The 20,468-nt window shown below is 37.6% G+C and overlaps 2 protein-coding genes across 5 annotated transcripts in view; one reads left to right on the top strand and one right to left on the bottom strand.

Annotated features, from left to right (window-relative positions):
- The first annotated feature begins 453 nt into the window (after positions 1 to 453).
- Positions 454 to 11,685, top strand: pitrm1 (pitrilysin metallopeptidase 1). 2 transcript variants are annotated; one of them, XM_028473533.1, is made up of 27 exons: positions 454 to 703; positions 2,294 to 2,393; positions 2,626 to 2,732; positions 2,826 to 2,977; positions 3,084 to 3,198; positions 3,324 to 3,420; positions 4,118 to 4,278; positions 4,356 to 4,482; positions 4,582 to 4,670; positions 4,798 to 4,926; positions 5,037 to 5,150; positions 5,424 to 5,520; positions 6,125 to 6,259; positions 6,346 to 6,484; positions 6,604 to 6,720; positions 6,817 to 6,946; positions 7,081 to 7,201; positions 8,863 to 8,939; positions 9,022 to 9,187; positions 9,449 to 9,549; positions 9,630 to 9,750; positions 9,825 to 9,875; positions 10,172 to 10,284; positions 10,714 to 10,836; positions 10,914 to 11,059; positions 11,224 to 11,326; positions 11,449 to 11,685. In XM_028473533.1, the coding sequence occupies exons 1-27, from the start codon at positions 657 to 659 to the stop codon at positions 11,546 to 11,548; spliced, it is 3,078 nt and encodes a 1,025-aa protein (XP_028329334.1). In that variant the 5' UTR covers positions 454 to 656; the 3' UTR covers positions 11,549 to 11,685. The 2 variants fall into 2 exon arrangements, with proteins under 2 accessions (XP_028329334.1, XP_028329333.1); XM_028473532.1 differs by having other exon boundaries at positions 2,288 to 2,393.
- Positions 11,686 to 12,458: 773 nt separating this feature from the next.
- LOC114479009 (ATP-dependent 6-phosphofructokinase, platelet type-like) overlaps positions 12,459 to 20,468 on the bottom strand; it is a 34,199-nt gene continuing 26,189 nt past the window's right edge. For 2 of the 3 annotated variants that reach the window (XM_028472409.1, XM_028472408.1), the window contains 7 exons: positions 19,359 to 19,511; positions 17,419 to 17,583; positions 17,113 to 17,174; positions 15,473 to 15,584; positions 15,296 to 15,395; positions 14,059 to 14,164; positions 12,459 to 13,310 (listed from right to left, as the gene is read on the bottom strand). In XM_028472409.1, the coding sequence (XP_028328210.1) occupies positions 13,154 to 13,310; positions 14,059 to 14,164; positions 15,296 to 15,395; positions 15,473 to 15,584; positions 17,113 to 17,174; positions 17,419 to 17,583; positions 19,359 to 19,511 (855 nt within the window). In that variant the 3' untranslated portion in view covers positions 12,459 to 13,153. The remainder of the gene's footprint in view (positions 13,311 to 14,058; positions 14,165 to 15,295; positions 15,396 to 15,472; positions 15,585 to 17,112; positions 17,175 to 17,418; positions 17,584 to 19,358; positions 19,512 to 20,468) is intronic. The other variant, XM_028472407.1, reaches the window with a different exon arrangement.

Raw genomic sequence — 20,468 nt, 5'->3', positions numbered from 1 at the left:
ACAGTGCAATGTAATCACAGCAAATACTAAATAAAAAATTCCAAACTAAGAAAATTGTATGAACCTGATAAAGTAAGTTGGCACACAAACAGACAGTGAAACAAATGTGTCTTTTGGTGACCTCTACTGGTATGGGTGTGTACCTGCAACACATGCGTAAACTGCATCCAAGCCTAAAAATTGCACTGATACTTTCTATTTGGTTTATATTTTTTAAACTTTTACATTAAAGTATTTCAAATCTAACATCGTTGCGTTTTTGTAACCATATTTCCGAAAAGATTAGAAATGTCTGTTTATCTAAACCAATCATATTGGTTCTTGTTGAAAAAGAACCAATCACGAGACGGGATATTTTGCAGTGGATGGAGAGCTTGTGGCTGCTTTTTACGAGACTGTAGATATACATACATAGTGGATAGATCTACCCCTGGTCTGTTCAGTCTGAATATGGTTGTTAGATCTACGTCATGCGCAAATCTTGGCAACTTTGACAGTCACGATTCACACATGGTATAAAAGAGCACGAGACCGGTTAGTTGAACTGTGACATGATGTGATTGTTATTGTTTTTCCCCCATAAAGGTATGTTAGAAAATTGACTTTCTAAACGTGAACATAAGCAGTTTTCTTATTTAGTGACCTACAAAACCACGATGTTGCGGCAAATTAAGCTGGTGCTACCGAAACTTCGCTACCAAAGGTAAGTTTGCTAACAGAGCAGCATTACTGCTAACAAACTAATATGCAATGATTGACATGAGTTATCCGGTCATTATTTTTTTAATGGCATTATTGATGATGAGTTACAGGCTTAAACTGAGCCTTAATTATTACAGAGACCAGTTGAGTGGTTAAAATAAATGATGTAATCCTGAAAGAGATGGTGTTTAGCTTCAACTGGTGACCTTTGCAATGAGTGACCGATTTCGACTGATTGTTTACATTAGCCATTGCTGTGCTCTGTCCTTGCTATCATCATTTAATGGCTTTAAATTACGTCTATATACATACAGTTTGTATGTGTTGGATAACTGCAGTAATACGTCATTCATTACAGATGGTAATATTGTAGCTATATTCCATATTTTTGAGGTGAAAACTAACCTTAATAAGTATTCTAAAGTCAATGTTGAACTGTTTTCCAGAATGACATTACATTAATCCCATATTATTGTTTGTCTGTGTTTTGTTTTCTTGGAGAATCAAGGACATTTCAGCTTTAATTTATCGTGTTTATTAGTTAAAATGGGTCACCAGTTAGAATGGAGGCGAGTTGATTCAGAACACCACCTTAGTCTGCTGTGTTTAACCTTTGCTCTTCATCGATTTTTATCATGAAAAACATAGTGTAGACGGTTGTTACAGTTAGACTTGTTTAGATCCTCTAAAGCTTAATAACATTGTTTTACTTATAGTGCTGTCCTCTTGGTTAGGTTTAGGGTTTATTAGTCACGTGGCCTAAACTGGCCAATGAGGGGCGCTGCGTACAGATGGAATGTCGGTATATTGATACGGCAACCGTACCGATAGCCACTGCCTATTTTTAATACAATAGTAGATAATTGGTCGATTCAAATACACGTTTTTAAACCACACAAAATGATAATTCTTGATTAATTTAGTGTTACTTGTAGGGATGTCCCAATACTACTTTTTTCCACTTCCGATACGATATTGCAGCCTTGAGTATTGACCGATATCGATCCGATACAATATCAGCACGAATCATGCATACTTTTATAACTTATTTTGTAGTGTGGAATGTTAGAGAAGGCTTGATCAAGTGATGTTACTTAAACAGAGAACAATAGTCAGCAACAGTAGGTATGAGAAAAATCACCCATTTATTATTAACCAATTGGTTACATACATTTTAACCTTCAACATAATATCTACAGTATTCTACAATTGAACAAATATAATATATATTGGAGATTTTAGATGCTGTCCGGTAAATTCCGATATTTGTTTTCTGTCTGATATCGGACCATAAACAGTATCGGATCGGGACACCCCTAGTTACTAGTTTTTGCACTGATTGGTCAGTTGCAATAAAAGAATTGGATTTATTTTGTTGAAATAATATAACATGCATGGCTGTCGTGAAAAAATTGCCGTTACATGTGGTGTCGACCTTCGACAGCATGTGCAGACAAGATAAAAAAAAGATATCACTCAAATGCAGTTCCTCATATGCGTAGCCATGCTTAGCTGTAATCTGCTACAGCTCACCAAAATAAAAGGTACAGTTAAACTTGTTCCCAACCTCACTGCGTTCTTCAAGTTTCAGAGGACAGCAGCACACATGGAGGTTAAGGAGCACTTCAGCGAGCGAGAGGGCTCTTCAGTACCAAGTGGGCCAGAAAATCCATGGCTTCACTGTGAAAGAGGTTAGTAGTGTAAAGCTCGACTTAAAAATCCAGTATTTGTTCGACATTTTGTTTTGTCTGTTAATGTTCAAACACAAATGAACACATTTGTTGGTATAAATGCTTAATTTAAATTATAAACTGTTGATGAATGACATTACTGACTATTTCAGGTGTGACATTGTCTATTCATTAAATATCACACAATCAAATACATTTTCTTGGATCTGCTCACCCTTTTCCTCCTCCTCAGGTTGTTGCAGTGCCTGACTTGTTTCTGACTGCAGTGAAGTTGACCCATGATCAAACTGGGGCTCAGTATTTGCATGCAGCGAGAGATGACTCCAACAACCTCTTTAGGTGGGCACTTCTGATTTCACATTTTATTTATTTATTTTTAATGCATCGTAACAAGAGACCATCCTGATTTTTACTCTGCTTTCCTCATGTTAGTGTTCTGTTTAGAACGACTCCTATGGACAGCACCGGGGTCCCCCACATTCTGGAGCACACTGTGCTCTGTGGATCAAAAAAATATCCGTGCAGAGATCCGTTCTTCAAAATGCTCAATAGATCTTTGTCCACCTTCATGAACGCCTTCACAGGTAGAGAACGCAAGAATCTGCACTTAAATATACACTGGGACCTTTATTGTATGTCAATAGTTATAATATATCACTTTCACTGATATTCTCTAATGGTTTTCCACAGCTAGTGACTACACAATGTATCCGTTCTCCACCCAAAATGGGAAAGACTTCCAGAATCTGCTGTCGGTCTATCTCGATGCAGTTTTCTTTCCATGTTTACGAGAGCAGGATTTTTGGTGAGTTAAATAAGCCCAGTGGAGCAACGCATAAACGCTGGGAAAATGTGTTTGAAACTGTAGTCTGGTCTGTAAAATGTAAATTAATCATAGAAAAGTTAAAGTGTTTGGGTTCTGTGTTCTAGGCAGGAGGGTTGGAGGCTGGAGAACGACAAGCCCACAGATCTCAGCTCCCCACTGGTGTTTAAAGGTGTGGTCTTCAATGAAATGAAAGGAGCTTTTGTAAGTCTACATTACTTTTATTATTATTTAAATTAGGCTTTATTTAGTCAGGAGAACCACATTGAGATAAATAATCTCTTTAAGTGGGTGACGATATGTGTTAAATTGTGTACGGAGATTAAAAATGTTGACTGAAGTGCTGTGAATATCTGTAAACGGCTTCATAGTAGTGCTAGTTCCATTGTTCTGCTTAGCTGAGCTTCAGTATCAGGGTTTTCAAACTTGCCAAAGTCAAAGTCTGCTTTATTGTCGATTCCCACTATGTGTACAAGACATGTAGAGAAATTGAAATGACCGTTCTCTCTGCCCGAAACATTTACAAACACAACAATGTAGAATATATGAATTAGAAGGACAGAACAACAACAACCCAAGTATTTACATTGTGTACAGTGAGTGTGCAGATATGAATATGAAGATAAAGCTATATAAATATAGGTATGGTCTATTGCAGTAGTGCAGACGTATGAATGAAATGACAAAGTGACCAATTAAAGAACAATGAACGTTATTCTCTCTTCTGTGAGCCAGTGACTTAGTAGCCCTGCAGTGTCAGGTTCACTCACTCACTCTGCTTTCACATATTAATCCAATCAGTCTCTGACCTTACGCACGGTATCGTATTAAAGTTCTTTTTTCTGTGTGAGTAAAATCACTTTTCAGATGTACGGTAATTGCGCGTCTGTGCTTTTTCCAGTCGGATAATGAAAGCCTGTACGCTCAGCACCTTCAAAATAAACTTTTCCCTGACCACACGTACTCTGTGGTGTCAGGAGGGGATCCACTGGTCATCCCTGACCTCACCTGGGAGCAACTCAAACAGTTTCACGCTACTCACTACCATCCAAGCAACGCCAGGTAAACAGGATGCATTTACAATGGACTGACGATCACTTGATGAGGCTTCAGTGGTTTTTTCTTAATTAAACTTTCAGATTTTTCACATATGGAGATTTGCCTTTAGAGACACATTTAAAGCAAATTGAGGAGGATGCTCTGTCTAAGTTTGAACGCATCGACCCAAACACTGAAGTTCCTAATCAGCCACACTGGGTGACACCTGTGAGTTCACGAGATAGGAATGAACTTTAGTTAAATACAACTTTAGCCATTCGTTCACAATATAAAGTTTCTCTTTCTTTGTGTTTGTTATTTTCTCAGAGAGAGGATCATGTGACCTGTGGTCCTGATGCTCTCGCTCCAGATCCATCCAAGCAGAACACGTTGTGTGTGAGCTATCTACTAGGAGAGTAAGACATTGTCACTTTTTTCCTGCTATCTGTGATAAAGTGTAGGAGAGTATTTAACTCAACTATATCATTTTTAATGTTGATTTTTATAATTTTAGTGACGTGCATTGTTTTTGTCCCCGTTCAGCATCACTGATACTTTTGAAGGGTTCACTCTGAACCTGCTGTCCTCTCTGATGATCTCTGGGCCAAATTCTCCTTTCTACAAAGCTCTTATTGAACCGCAGATAGGAACTGCCTTCTCTTCTGTTGTCGGGTGTGTACGCTTCAGCAAACTCCTTTCATTTACAGTTGGGAAAAATTCTCATATTCATGCTTTTTAATCAAATGCAAAGAAAGAGAGGAAAAAAGGTGATTTTTCCGCAGGTATGATGGAAGCACTAAAGAGGCGTCGTTCAGCGTTGGACTGCAGGGAATGGCTGAGGAGGACACTGAGCGGGTCAAACAAATCATTAGCCAAACTATAGATGACATTATAAAGTAAGTCAGAATATAAAACTATTACTTTTTTTTTTTTAAACTTGTTTGTTTTCCTCATGAATTCTACCAAAGTGCATCAGAAGACAGACAACTACATCAAATGTTCTGTTCGATTTGAGATGAAAGTTGTCATGCTCTTCTTAGATTGAGAAGAAATGACATGTTGGTAGCATAAGATTTCCCTTTATTAGTCTTTAAACGTCAGCTTGGTTCATGTTGGGTCTTCACGTCATGGCTGAATGTAAAATGGTGAACATCTGCCTCCTGTTACAGGGACGGCTTTGAGGAGGAGAGAATCGAGGCTCTCCTTCATAGAATAGAGATCCAAATGAAGCATCAGTCCACAAACTTTGGCCTGTCTCTGGCCTCGGTGAGTTCAGTGTTTGTCACCTTTAACAAACTGATTTTTTTTCTATCACAAGAGCTCTAAATACATTTAACAGGGTTACCACGGTTATGAAATTCCTGGAAAAGTTATGGAACAAAAAAAAACGATTTTCCCGCCTTGAAAAGCCATGGAATAATTTAACTGTTTTGGAAATATAGCCTAATTTATTTTAATATTAGAAATATGCTAAACCCTTAAGATGTTAAGCGTTATCTCAAAGTTAAAGCGCTGCATACAGGCAGCATCATTAATCATCTTACAAATGTGTGAATTAATCTTATAATTAAACATAAGATTAATAGCACATTTGTTGTTTAAGGTTACATTCCATAGCTGATTCATCGTTATTTGAGAAATATTGTAAAATGGGTGTCAAATTCCAATTTGTTACTAACCATGGCACACTCGCTGACCTCTGTTACACTAGTACACTGGAACTCACTCATTTTCATGTAAAGTCATTGTAAAAGTGTGGGAACCCTGATTAAAACACCTTAATGTTGGGGGTAATTTGTCATTGGTATGCGTGTACAATTTTAACTTTATTTACATTTTCTTTGCTTTATTGTCTTTATAATGGTTTCAGTATATTGCGTCACTGTGGAATCATAACGGTGACCCAGTGGAACTTCTACAAATTAGCAGCTATGTTGCAAAATTCAGGCAATCCATAAAAGAAAACCCCAACTTTCTGCAGGACAAAGTCAAGCACTATTTTAAGGTAAGAAAAAAACTATAGATATTTAAGGTAAATGTGTAACTTCTCTCATGATATCATGTGACCTGTTATCTGACCTGTGTTTTCAGGAGAACACGCATCGACTGACCCTATCCATGAGCCCTGATGAGACGTATGTGCAGAAACAGGCCAAAGCTGAGGAGGAGAAGCTTCAGAAGAAGATCCAAGCTCTCTCCGACACAGACAGAAAGGAGATCTATGAGAAAGGTAAACGGTGTTCGACAGTGGAGAAGTTACCATTGACCTGCAGATCTGATCATTAATCTGGAGATTATTCTCTCATGTGACCAAAAGTCACTCCAGTCACATGTCTTTCTTTCACAAAGGTCTGGAGCTGTTGGCTGTTCAGAGTAAAACCCAGGACGCCTCCTGTCTGCCTGCACTCAAAGTGTCTGACATTGAGCCAAATATCCCCATCACAGCGCTTCAAATGGGTACAGCAGGTACTTGTCAGCCTGTTTCTGTTCACCCAGATGGTTTTTATAAAAACTCTAATCTCTTTGTTCTGACGGAGAGCTTTACCATTCTCGTTCACACAGGTGGCGTTCCCGTTCAGCTCTGTGAGCAGCCCACTAATGGCCTCGTCTACTTCAGAGCCATGTGCAGTCTCAACACGCTGCCAGAAGACCTGAAACGCTACGTGCCACTATTCTGCAGCGTTATTACCAAGTCAGGTTTTAAGTCAATTTGAAGGACAAAAAGTTGTTTGTTTTTGTAAATATTACATTTTTTTTATTCATTTCAACAGCAAATTGAATGATTTTATCTGCACTGACATGAATGTGGTCTGTGTGTGTTGTCAGGATGGGCTGTGGCCCTCTAGACTACAGACAGCAGGCCCAGCAGATGGAGTTGAGAACAGGAGGGATGTCGGTGTCTACTCAGGTGATCCCCGACGCCAACGAGCTGAACACATTTGAACAGGTCAGTGTTGGCTTTACAATCAAAGTGTGTTTCTTCTTTGTGCAGCTCCAACAAAGCATGTTTATACAGTTTGTAGCACAAGTTTGATTTTATTTCAAACTAAAAATAGGAATATATGGCAGTCAGGCACCAAACAGAAGCATAAACAAAGGGTGTAAGAAAATCGACTTGGCAATATATTGAAATATTTCACTGCACGATTATCGTATCGATTCCAAAAATGTTTTTGAACAAAAAAAACAAACATGTAATTGCGCTAGCATAGGCATAGCATGTAAACGCCTGGTCACTACATGGCAGTGAACCCTGTTAAACTACCTCACTACACTTTTTTTTTTAAAGAATTTAAGAACTTAACAGAATCAGAATCTGTTGTAGAAGCAAACGTTAAACTTTTTTGAAAAACATGATTTGACAGTTTGATAAACATAACAATTGTTTTTGATATTGGTACTTGAATTACAGTTAGTTCCCATGTATTTGTTCTTGCAAGTAAAAAAAAACAATAGTATTTTGTACTTGTAAATGGGACATTTATAATTATTGATATCTGTGTATATTGTATTTGGATATATTGTATTGTAACATGCAAAGAATCATATCATCATGTCATGGCAATGCACACCCCTAAAAAAACTATATTCTGACCTGTCAATTTTAAATGAAGCTTCTATATAAAATAGTGTGTCATTATTTTTAGATTGCACTCAAATGCACTTCCTTTGTATAATGTCAGAATTAATGTCACTGTAAATGTATTTATGTGCATTTGAAAAGCCCTTCTAGGGACAGATGTTGCAAATGAACCTTGGCTATAAATGTTGAAGTGTGGCACATGTTGATTGTTCACACTTGTCCCTATCAAATAAATAAATTACTCTGTTAGTAGATAACCTGTGCTACAAAACAAAGTATCAGCATTCAAACAATAATCATCTCCACCATAGTTAAAAAGAAATATAACATTTCCATGAAATAATCACAGCTTAAATTTGGAATCTCACAGATTAATTTGCGTGTAATGTCAGTTTAGGTTTGTATATGAGTGTGTGTTTGTGTGTGTGTGTTAAAGGAACTTAATGTCCAGGTAGGCAGAGGTAGAGACCCAGCAACACGTAGAACACTAAAATAATGTGTAGAGCAGAACGTTTCAAACTTAGCTTTCGAGGTCTTCACTTCTTAAGATGACGATGAGGAAGATTCAGCTCTTAAATCCTACACGTTCCATCCAGTAATAATCTCTGTTCCTCACATCCAGCTGGTTTATAATGTGCTTTTCTTTTGTAAGTGGAACTGTAGACTTTTATAGTCCCTCTGTCTCAGCCTGGTCTCCATTATGTCTTTGGTTTGATTTTCCCTCTCTGCAGCTCACAGGTGTTCTCTGATTTAGCCCCGCCCCTCCAACGAACTCTCCTGCTCTGTTGCCGATAACTATTTTATCAACTTTTTTCTTTCTGCCACAAAGGGTTTTTTAAACATTGTTTAAATGCATCATTCCAACACAAACAAAACATTAAAAGTCCAGTTTATTCTTTCTGAATGGAAATGTATTAAAGATAAATCTTTTTCTACCTTTTTATTAAAATAAGACCTTATTTATTTAGTGTTGAATTACTGGCTCTTTGTGTGCGTTGTTCACACGTTCTCTGGTTCTGTTTCAGGGAATCCTCTTGTTCTCTTCCTGCTTAGAACAGAACCTTTCCCACATGTTTCACCTTTGGAGCGACATATTTAACAGGTACCTTCACTCACAGCTGACACACTGTCTGAAAGATGAGTAGGAAAATAACACACAAGTTGTTTTTCTATCCTCATATTAGTCCCCGTCTGGAGGACAAGGAGCGCCTGGCAGTTCTGGTGATGATGTCGGCGCAGGAACTGGCCAATGGCATCGCTTACTCTGGTCACCTGTATGCAATGACTCGAGCAGGGCGGGACCTGACCCCAGCTGGACACCTGCAGGAGATGTTAGCTGGGATGGAACAGGTATTTAGGAGACGATGTAGGTTTGTTTTTTAAATAAAGGAAGAAAACACTGGTTTTTCTTCATCTTTTATTAGGTACAAATATAATTATTATTATTAATCTTAGTGCACGTTAGTCTATCTCCATGCTTTTAGCTTTGTATGCTATGTTCTTCTTTAATGAGAACGTAAGAACTGCATCGTCAGCTTTACATACTTTGATATTTAGTTTGACTGATGTTAAATCCTGCTGCCTGTGTAAGTAATACATGTTGCTGGTTAGGTGAGGGTTATGAAAAGAGTTGCTGAGATGTCAGACCTCTCATCCGTCATGCGATATCTGTCCCGCATCAAAAAGCATCTTTTGAACCCAGAAAACATGAGGTGGGTGATTTGTGTTAAACCAGTTGAGCCAAAGCTCGGCTCAGTGAGCGCTGGGTTCATATGAACTTCCATTTTCACAGGTGTGCCATTAACGCAACACCACAGGCCATGTCCGACGCCACCACACGCTTAGAAACGTTCATGAAGGATGTCGATAAAACCAGAAAACGGCACAAATTGGTCAGACCTGATGTGGTTAAGGTGAGCTTTGTACGCTGACGTCAGCGACTCTTTTCAAAGTTTTTTTTTAATTGATTTTGTCTTTTTTTTAACAGAAGCCTCTTGATCCTCAGGCTGAGTCTGGTCCAAGTAGATATCTCCTAGCTGTGAGTTCAGAGTTCACAACTTTATTTTTGTGTGCTCAACAAAATAATCCTAACTCCTCTCTGTGGAATTCTCTACACAAAACGCTCCGAGTGAAGACGTCTGCGACTGAATACATGTTTAAATAATAAACTGTTGCAATTTTTTGTTAATTGACTTAACCGCTATGAAAATAATACCTTTTGTTCTTGTTGTCGGGTCCATTTAGGACTGAACTGGGTCAAATGTGAGCCCTTATTATCACAGGTTAGGGTTAAACCTTTGTGACTCTGATTTAATCTTCCTTTACACGTTCTAGGAAGAAAACTTCCAGCCTTGTCAGATGAAAACTTTCTTCCAGCTGCCTTTCCCCGTTAACTTTGTGAGTGAGAGCATCCGTACGGTGCCATTCTGCCACCAGGATTACAGCAGGTAACCACATCAGTGACTGTATCAGTTCACTACTGTAGGTTCATCATAACCCATAACATTTAGTTTTAGAGGTTGTTTTTTGATTGCACCCTGTGTCTAAAGCAGAAGATCATTTTGATATCACAAATGTTCGGCTACCCCAGAGACCTTTTTTTTTTCCTTTCTCAAATTAGTTTTTGATTGTTTATTAAAGTGTTACAATTACAGAGTAGCCAGTATTAGTGCAAAAAGTGACATTTTTATACTGTATTTTATTTGAACTACATTTATATTTGAGAAAGTTCAATTAGTGATAAGTTTTTTTTTTTTTTTTTTTTTAACCAATTACTAGACATTTCAGGTGACCCCATTTTAATTTCAGGTGACCCCACATGGGATCCTGACCCCAAGGTTGAAAAACACTGGTCTAAAGCCTTTTTCTCTCATTAGTTTGTGTATCTTGGCGAGAATGATGACGGCAAAATTTCTCCACGGAGAGATTCGTGAGAAGGGCGGAGCCTACGGAGGTGGTGCAAAAATGGGAGGCGGTCTGTTCTCCTTTTATTCCTACAGGTGGGTTTGAAGTTTATTGCTGTTGGAGGTTCAGTTTGACTTCTATCACTCAATGCTTTCTCTCTATTCTATCCGAGGGATCCGAACTCAGTGCAGACGTTGTCAGCGTTCCATAAAGGTGTGGAATGGGCCAAGTCGGGAAAGTTCACTCAACAGGACATCGACGAAGCCAAACTGTCTGTGTTCTCAGCTGTGGACTCCCCCACAGCGCCCTCAGATAAAGGTGAGAAATCAGATGATTAACCTCATGCTTTGTGACTGATCCCAAGGAAGCGGGTTTTTTTTTTTAACACCTTTGTGCCATTATAATGGAGCGTGCTATGAACTCAGGTCCAGCTGTTCTTTATCTGCTGCTTTAAAGATGATTGTCATGGCTTTGTTTTGCAGGAGTGGCTCGTTTTGTGAGTGGGCTCACAGACGAGATGAAACAGAATCACAGAGAGAGACTTTTTGCTGTCAATCACCAAGACTTGGTGTCTGTGGCAGAAAGGTAAATAATGACAAAACATTAAATATTTCTCAGTAGTGGAAGTCGGATTGTTTGTTGTTGGACAAACGGTAAATAGAATAAAAATGAGAAGTTATTGTATCCTGGTGTTTGCTGTCCTGCAGGTACCTCGGGGCGGGTCAGAGTATGTATGGCATGGCCATCCTGGGTCCAGAGAACAACGTGATAAAGAAGGATCCATCATGGATCATACAGTCCAGTTAGACATCAGAGGACTTTCTACAAATGGCAGCAAAAGCTAAAGACGCAGATACCTGATCAATCAGTGTCACAGAACATTCTCCAAATGTTCAATAATATCCACATATTTATGAAATAAACTTTTACAATAAATATCCACATAATTGTTTGAGTTTTTTTTTTATGATTGTAATCTATCAACCTGAACCTTTTTCTACTCTTGGAGGTAACTGTGCTTTGGATCATGTAAAATGTCACTATAGAACAGCCTTATTTAAAACGGTCTCATTATTCCAACCACTTAAATAACTACATTTTTCTCACCACTTAATGTTTTTAAAAGACTTATGTTGGCTTTGTTTTATCATTTTAAAAAGCATTAACAAAAAGCCTAAATCTGTTGAATTGTATATTGATATTTAACTTTAGAACAACACTAATCTGATTGGATGTTTGGCCTAATAATGGTTTATTTAAACATTTGGCAAATGTGAATTAGTCAAGAATTTATAATCATACACATACTAATAATTGTGTTCTTAGGAGGGAGGATAAAGGTTACTTTTTTCTGGATTTTGCTGACCTGCCGCTCGGGGGAAATTCAAAAAAAATGCCTTGATTTTGGGCATTGCTCCTAGAGTAGTTAAGACACGCCCAGTCACAGAAGCCCCGCCCCAACAGCGCTGCACAGTTCCACATGGAGCTGTCAATCAATGCTCACTGAGGACTGAGAGGAGGAAACCCCAACAGCCAATAGCTAAATTCAACCGTAATAGAGGGCAGTCGCTAACATTTTACAACTAAAAACATTAAATGTCAATACTTAGACTGGGACTACGATAAATAAACTACATTATTTCACACCTAATCATGTGTACTTACACTTCAATGTCCTAAAAAACAGATGAGTAGATTAAAACAAAACAAAACAATGTTCCTAATTCACACAGTAAAATATTTATTACTGGGAGACGAAACATTTGCCATGAACGCTCCTCACCTCACTGCCCGAAATGACGGCTCACATAAAAGCTCTGACACACGTGTAAAGCGTGGGATGGAAACAAACAGCCAAAGTCACTGCACTACACACACACACACACACACACACACACACACACACAGAGAGAATTAGCACAAAGGACAACAGCCTGATAAGATGCCATAGATGTTTCTGAGGTTACATTTCTAACGGCAGTTACTCTGCATAGATCAGGCTTCAGCATGAGGTCGTGGATCTTCTTGGCAGTTGTGTAACTTTCATGAGTCGATTCATGGACGTATAAACACTCACTCAATGAATCGTACCAATTAAAATCAACTTAGCAAGGCTCAGCTCGTGTTCACTTGTGGGTGTTAAAATTAAATAATGCTACATTTCTGACTAAAACCTCCATTTACAGTACCTAGCAACAGTGCTTGAATAGCATAAATAAATATTTAGTTATATATTCATTTTTGCATCTAAATATTCCATTAGTGCCACCTTTGACCCAGAAAAAGTTTTCCAAACCTTAAATTTAAATATTCCATTGAAAGTCGTCTCATAGACTCAGTGACCGTATCGCTGCATCTGTCAGTGGGTGGTTGACCAGTGGCCGTCACAGTCTGGTGATGCAGTTTTCCTGCTTAGATATCCGCAGATGTCTTGGTCTCTCTGGGTCTGATTTGGGTCACGTGCTCCAGCTGGCCTGAGTCAGACACGTCGTAGCTGGTCTTATACTTGGCCAGGATTTTCATCAGAGGGCGGAGCTTCAGCCACCACTGCTCCTTCGGGATCCTGTGGCTGAATAGACGACAAACCAGTAGAAGTGTTTGAAAATGACATCAAACGTCATTTCATGCGAGACAGTAATAGCGTTGGAGTCAATTACAATTCTTTTTGACACAATTATCCATGTTCAATTACAACTCAATTATGATTACGTTGACTGGAATTTATTCACAATTAAAATAAAAAATACAATATTATTTTCCCCTGAAAGTCAATCACAATTACCTTCTCAATTACTAAAGTTCAAATTCAGTTAATCACAATTAGCGATCATCTTAATTAATCAACGAAAATATTGGTATTGATATTTTTGGTGTGGGCGTCAAATTTTTTATTAAAAAATGGTAAAATGTTCCTCAAGAGAACTAACAGGTAGAAAAAGTTGATATGAAACATATTTTAATAATTGTTAACTACGTACTGTATGTTTAAGCCATAGAACTGTAACATGGTTTGGGTTTTAACTACATTGTAATTGACAGTTTTTATCGAATTTCCATATCAATTACAAAGTCAATTACCTGAATATGAAATTTAAATTGTGATTATAACAGCAATAGCTTTTTTCAATTACGATTATAATTAAGTAATAATTATAATTCATTATCAATTACATGATTACAATTGTAATTGACCTCAACCCTAGTGTGAGTCAATAGGAAGAAGTATTTGCGAATATTACTGATGTTTGACATTTACAATGAACATATGAAATATGAATAAATATGCTTGTTAATGCTCTCTCTAATGTTGCTCTTACACAAAGTCGGTTTCATCCCGAAGCTGTGACACAGGCTGGAACACCATAGCTCTGCGTCGCATCCCCAACAAGCAGGCGGTGTCTGGGGAGTTAGTGAACACTCGTCCTGTGTGGAACAGAAAAAGCGTTTTTATGGAGTTAACACACTAACATACCGTCACTGTAACAGCCAAGGGTGGAAGAAAAAATGGATTTGGATTTTTTTTATTCCGAGTTCGACGTACATTACATATACACATGACTTTTTTGGAATTATCATACTTTCATATATACACATTATACTGTACATAAACTCCCCACCCCTATAAGTATCACAGTTGACAAAACAGTTAATATAACAGATACAGTTTACGTGCAAAAAACATACATATGCATATACACATAATTATATGGACACATAATATACAAAAACATGTTACCAACAATGGAAAGTATTTTAGTAGATCCCAATCTATTGTCAAGCTCTTATATGTAACAGTTTATAGTCTGTATACATTTATTTAATAACAAAAAACATCACTATTGATCGTTGTGCTTGATCGTCTTTGTGCACAAAAATCTTTCCAGCACTGTTATTGCCTTTTATTATTATTATGTTCATTCATTTCCAGTAGTCAATATTCCTCTTCATTTCCGTACTATGACAACATATTCCCTTTATATTTCTCTTTAAACTTGTAAATATATATTGCGATATTTCACTGTGCGATTATCGTATCGATCCAAAAAATGTGCACTTTTTTTTACTCCTGTTTTTAATGGAAAAAAAAAACATTTAATTGCGTTAACTTACGCATAGCATGTAAACACCCGGTCACTAGGTGTCAGTGAACCACATAAATAAGTACCTCACTCCTCAATTTTAGCTTAGAAGTTGATAAAACACACTGGGCACTTATGTGGTTACTTTTAAATTTAATGAATTTAAGAATTTAACAGAATCAGAAACTGTTTTAGAAGCAAAAGTTTAAATTTTTAAAACTTTTTACATTTTTAAAAAACTTTTAAAAATTTAATTTGACAGTTTGATAAACATGCCATTTGGTTTCTGATATTGGTTCTTGAATTACAGTTAGTTACCATTTACTTGTTGGGGAAAAAATGATTATTGATTTGTAATTTTTGTAATTATTGATAGAGATGTAACGTGATGTGTATCGTATTGGAATATACTGTATCGTATCGTGAGGTGAAAATGGTGAATCGTATTGTATTGTCAGTAACAGCCGTTCTTTACCTCCTTTAAAAGACTCCTTGAGCGTCTTTGTGACCCACTGTATGGCTTTAGCAGCGACTTTAGTGCCAAAGTTTCTGTCAAACGGAGATGGAGCTCCTCCCTGCCACATTGACACAAAGACTTTTTCTTAATGCAATGCATTATGGGAAACTGTTTCCATGTGGGCGCGTGTCTGACCTGCTGCATGTGACCCAGGATGTTCTTCCTGCAGTCAAACACTCCCTGTCCTTCCTCGCTGTACAGCTGGTAGATGAAGTCAGTGTTGAAGTTCTCATTGCAGTTCTCATTTCTAGTGTGAAGAACGAGGACATGTTTACACCAGCATGGAATGGTCTGAGCAACACAAACCATTGGGATTCACTGCGACGAACACACTAACAGTGCAGTGATGAGGTCACATTGTTACAGTGTTCTAACCAGTGCTGTTCAGCCTTGGGGTCCACTACAGTATCATTTTGCCCCCCTCCAATGTGATGTCCAGTGTACAGCAATTTTCTTCTGTTTTAAATCAATACAGTCATAATATTTGTTTCACACTTGGCGTGCCTGTGGTGTTCAAACTCTTTTTTTAATCTGCATAACCAAGAAACACATACAATCAGCCCCATCGTCTATTTAATACAGGCCATTTGCTCGGATGCTCCCGCCTACACCCGAGGACCCCTGCAGCCACTTAGCTGCCCAGGTTGTTGCCTGTGTGCATCCTATGCTTGGTAAGCGTAATCACCAGCCAACACTGTCCATAACAGTCCAAATATTACTGCAGGTCCCACATAACTAATTTCTTCGAATCAGTCTTGAATAAAATGTCATTTGTTGTCTATACAGTGTCTGTGAGTATTTATTAGTGAAGGATCTAAACCAGGCATGACTAACTCACTCACTACATTCATCATGACCCTTCACCAATTCAACAAATAACTTTTGGCTTTAAAGTAAGGCTGGAACAAATATTAAAAACTATTGTTTTATTTAATTTTGTAATATATATACACACACATATAGATATACATACACACCTTTCAAACAGTGCTACATTAACTACACCATAAGTGGAGAATTATCCTTTCAATATTAACTCACATATCACCCGTTTTCTTTTTTGTTTTTCTTAGTACAGCCAGGGGGTCATGTTTGAATCCCTAAACAGTTGGCCATCTACAGTATGTAAAGCTCGTCAGTTTGGAATTTCGGCCTCCCTCGGTTTTCTTTGAAAATAGAATACAGGGTTTTTTTTTATGCTCGTTTATTTCCCGAGGGAATTTGTCATTCATGCAGAATAGCGAACCTTTTAATTTCCTGACCTTTAATTTTAACCTGGATTTTCTGCTGAAAGTGTTCATATTTGCCAATGATGGGGCTGGGGGTGGTTACCTCTACGTGGTCCGAGACGATGGACACGGTGAAAGGTGATGTTTTTCACGATTTCTGCCAGGATTTAAAGATCCTGGCAGAAATCTTAAAATCCTTAATTACTTAAAAAATTACTTAATTTTTTAAGTAATTTTTTTTTACTGAAAAAATTTGGCCGACAGATGGTTATAAATGTAAACATTTTCAGAGGCGGGGACGTGCCCGGAGCCCTCCCATCACACTCGCGCCAGCGGTGCTCGCTCTCGCACCGTGCGACCCCCCCCATGCTGTGAACAATTCCTGGTCAGAACCCTGTACCATCTTTATTAGTGCATTCATTTTAATCAGTTACTGCATGTATAACCTTATATAATTCTAACTTATAAAGTAAATGTATTTCACTGTCTGCTTGTGGTCTAAATTGGAAAGAAATCATGTATCATAGTTGTGACGTGTGGCCTGACCTGAGCACCAATCCTCTCTGAATGCTGGTCTTCATCTTCTGAGTCAAATGCTCCACATTGGCCTGAAAAATAAGACTGATCATTAATGATGGTCCATGATCTCCATCCAGCAGTTCTACAGCTTTGTGTCAAAAAATAAAGTTTCACCACCAGAGGGCGACAAATCTGTCACAGCCTAGATAAATCTGTTTCTGATAAAACTTATTCTCTTCACACATTCTGGTAAAACTCATGAAAGCTGACTAAAAGGACCAATTAGGCACTCAAAACAAATCAAAAACACATTTTTTTGTTCTCTTCACTAACCTGAAGGTCACGGATGTCAAAAGGCTCCTCATAGATGTAGACAGTATCAGCCCCTGCAGCCAGACCCCCCACAGTGGCCAAGTAGCCACAGTAGCCCCCCATCGTCTCAATGATGAAGACCCTCCGTTTGGTGCCACTGGCTGACTGCTTGATGCGGTCGCATGTCTGACCCACACATGATTTAAATGAGGAAACACCACTAACAGCAGATCTTTATTCAACATGCAGTGCATGGTATAAGTAGAGCTGAACTCATCATTTGGATGCAAGTAATAGAAATTCATTGTTTGGTTTTTGTGCAATTTATACATATTTAAATCACATTTGAAACCAGACAGTATATTAACATAATGTGCAGCTCTACTTTATTCATGACAAATATCTGCAGATCAGTCTGAGGAGCGGTGATGCACAGGTTTACTGATTGATTTGTGCAGAGATGAATTAATAAAACAAGTCTTTACAGAGTATGATATAAAAAAACAAGTCCTGAGCTATACAGTATATACAGTACACCCTGTATAACCACAGGACTCTAACATCATCTCTGCACATCATACAGTACACCTGTGTATCTCTACTTTAACCACATAGGTGGAGTCTACCAATTAAATTAATGTAATTTTATATTTTGGCCAACTTACCCATGTGGTACTCAAACCTACTGCAGGTACATGTGAGCGTTCACAATGACAAACCACACAAGAGCATTCCGACACACAAGCGAGCTCATAGTGTCTATAACTTTCCGACAGCAGCAAACATTATAATCACACCATGACGTCTCCACTTTAATTCTTTAATATTAGGCCCACAAGTTCAATTTAAAAATATACATTATTGTGAGAGCTTCAGAATTCATTATTTAGGAACTTTTTTTCTTTATCAATACTAAAGTAATACCATACAAAATCTGCTGTCTTAGACTTCCTTATGCTCTAATTTCTAAGTAGTTTAAAGTCTTTACAACTGTAATGATTAATTTTTGAGGATAAATACTGTAATGGACCAGCAAGGAGAACAAGTTGTGTTCTGCCTGGTGCCACAGCTAAACTGGAATAGGCTCTAACACAGGAAGGGTTAACTAGTGTTACAAGAGCCATGAACGGCCGCCAAAACAAACACACAAAGTTACCAAAAAATTAACAAACTGACACAAAGATACACAAAATGACAAGAAAAATATACAAAAAGACTTCACACGAAAGTTCAGAAAATATGTAAAACACCGCCCAAAATGACAAACTGAACAGAAAATACACAAAATGGCAATAAAATACACTAAAGACTTTAAAAATACACACAGACAAAAATATTACATGACACATCAAGGAAAATACATAAAGAACCCCAGAAACACAGAGAATGACAGGAAAATGTGCAAAATAACTAAAAAATACACACAATGGCAACAAATGTACACAAAATGACAAAACAAATACACAAAAAATAGTAAGAATACATATAACAACCCCCAAAACAAAGAGAATGACAGAAAAACCCACAAAATGACAATAAAATACACAAATTACTTCAAAAATACACAACTTGACAAAACAAATAAACAAAACATCAAGAAAAATACATCAAATAACCCCCAAAACAAAGAAAATGACATACACACACAACAAAAACCCATAAACCTTTGTTCTTTCCTGTGTTAATCTTTGTATTTATTACTGTAAATGCTGACACTTACTGTGATAAAAGTTGCCCATGTCTGCACTATGACTGTGGGATACTAATGCATTCAATTGTATTTGTAACCACTAGGGGGCAGAAAATTACAATTTATAACTTGGGAAAAACAAACTATTTACTTTCAATATTTATCTAATCAACATGTTTGTCTCAAGTAATTTACTTGCTTCCTCATCACTGCAGACACAGCTGGATTTGTCTCTTCATCTCTGAATAGATGATACTGGTCGTTCTCTTACCTCCACAATGGCATTGATGGCTGTGTCAGCTCCAATACTGAGGTCAGTGCCGGGCATATTGTTACTAATAGTTGCAGGCAGCATGCACATGGGGATGCAAAACTCCTGGAAGTCTGCCCGGGCCTCATACAGCTGCAGCAGGGACTCAAAGGCCTGAAGGTGGTGGCCGTAACATGGAGTTAGAGAACATTAGTGTGTCCTTAAGTTTAGCCTGTGCTTCATCAATCCATTGGATTGGATGTGTGGTAGAAAATGTTGTCGTTTAAATGCACTGGTATGAACAAATATCCTTCAACCGTGTTATAAAACATTACATTTTCTAAGGTAAATATTGTTTTATTCTGTAGTATACAGTAGCTCTCACCTGGCTACATCTTCTGATGAAATAATCACATCAACTGACATGTTTTACAATAATAGGGGTTGTTTTTCTGCTGTTTGTGGTGCAACAAAAACAGATCTTTCACTTTTTCCATAGTAGCCAAGCACCAAAATATTGGATGTTTTTGTTATAATAATGTGCTGATTACTTAGTAATCTATTGTCTATTGTTATGATAGTCTATTTTAGTTGTTTTTAAATGCTTTAAAATATAAGATTAAATACATGACTAAAGAAATCACATAATAAATAATTAAATTATTAATAATAAAAGAATGAATAAAAAACAGAATTCATAAAAAACATTGTTTCTAGACTTTACTTTAAGAGTCGTAGATAACTTTTGTGTAAATGTACTCATGCATATTGCCATAAAAGTACTTTTTAAGAGTGTTTAGAAATGCAATCACAAGGATTTGGTCTGAAAACGTGCCAATAAAAATAAGAATAAAAAGCTGTTGTGTGTTTTTGACTGTTTCTATTGCAGGCTGGCTCTCTCCAGCTAATAGAAGACTTGGGCTTCTCAAAGACTGAAACAAGATGGAATGGGGGGGGCAGGAGGGGAGACATTTCTCCCTTTAACAGACATGTCTGTGTTGACATGTCGAGATAAGAGTTAAAGTGGATCGTCAGAAGCACCTAGGAAATGTCTCCTTTTATGAGCAGGAAGTGAAGGCCAGTAGGACAGCGAGCACTAACAGAATAGTTGACTGACTTCACTGCAGACTT

This window comes from Gouania willdenowi, chromosome 17, assembly GCF_900634775.1.
Source record: "Gouania willdenowi chromosome 17, fGouWil2.1, whole genome shotgun sequence".
In the NCBI taxonomy this organism is placed as follows: Eukaryota; Metazoa; Chordata; class Actinopteri; order Blenniiformes; family Gobiesocidae; genus Gouania; species Gouania willdenowi.
This window is presented reverse-complemented; position numbering and strand designations above follow the sequence as displayed.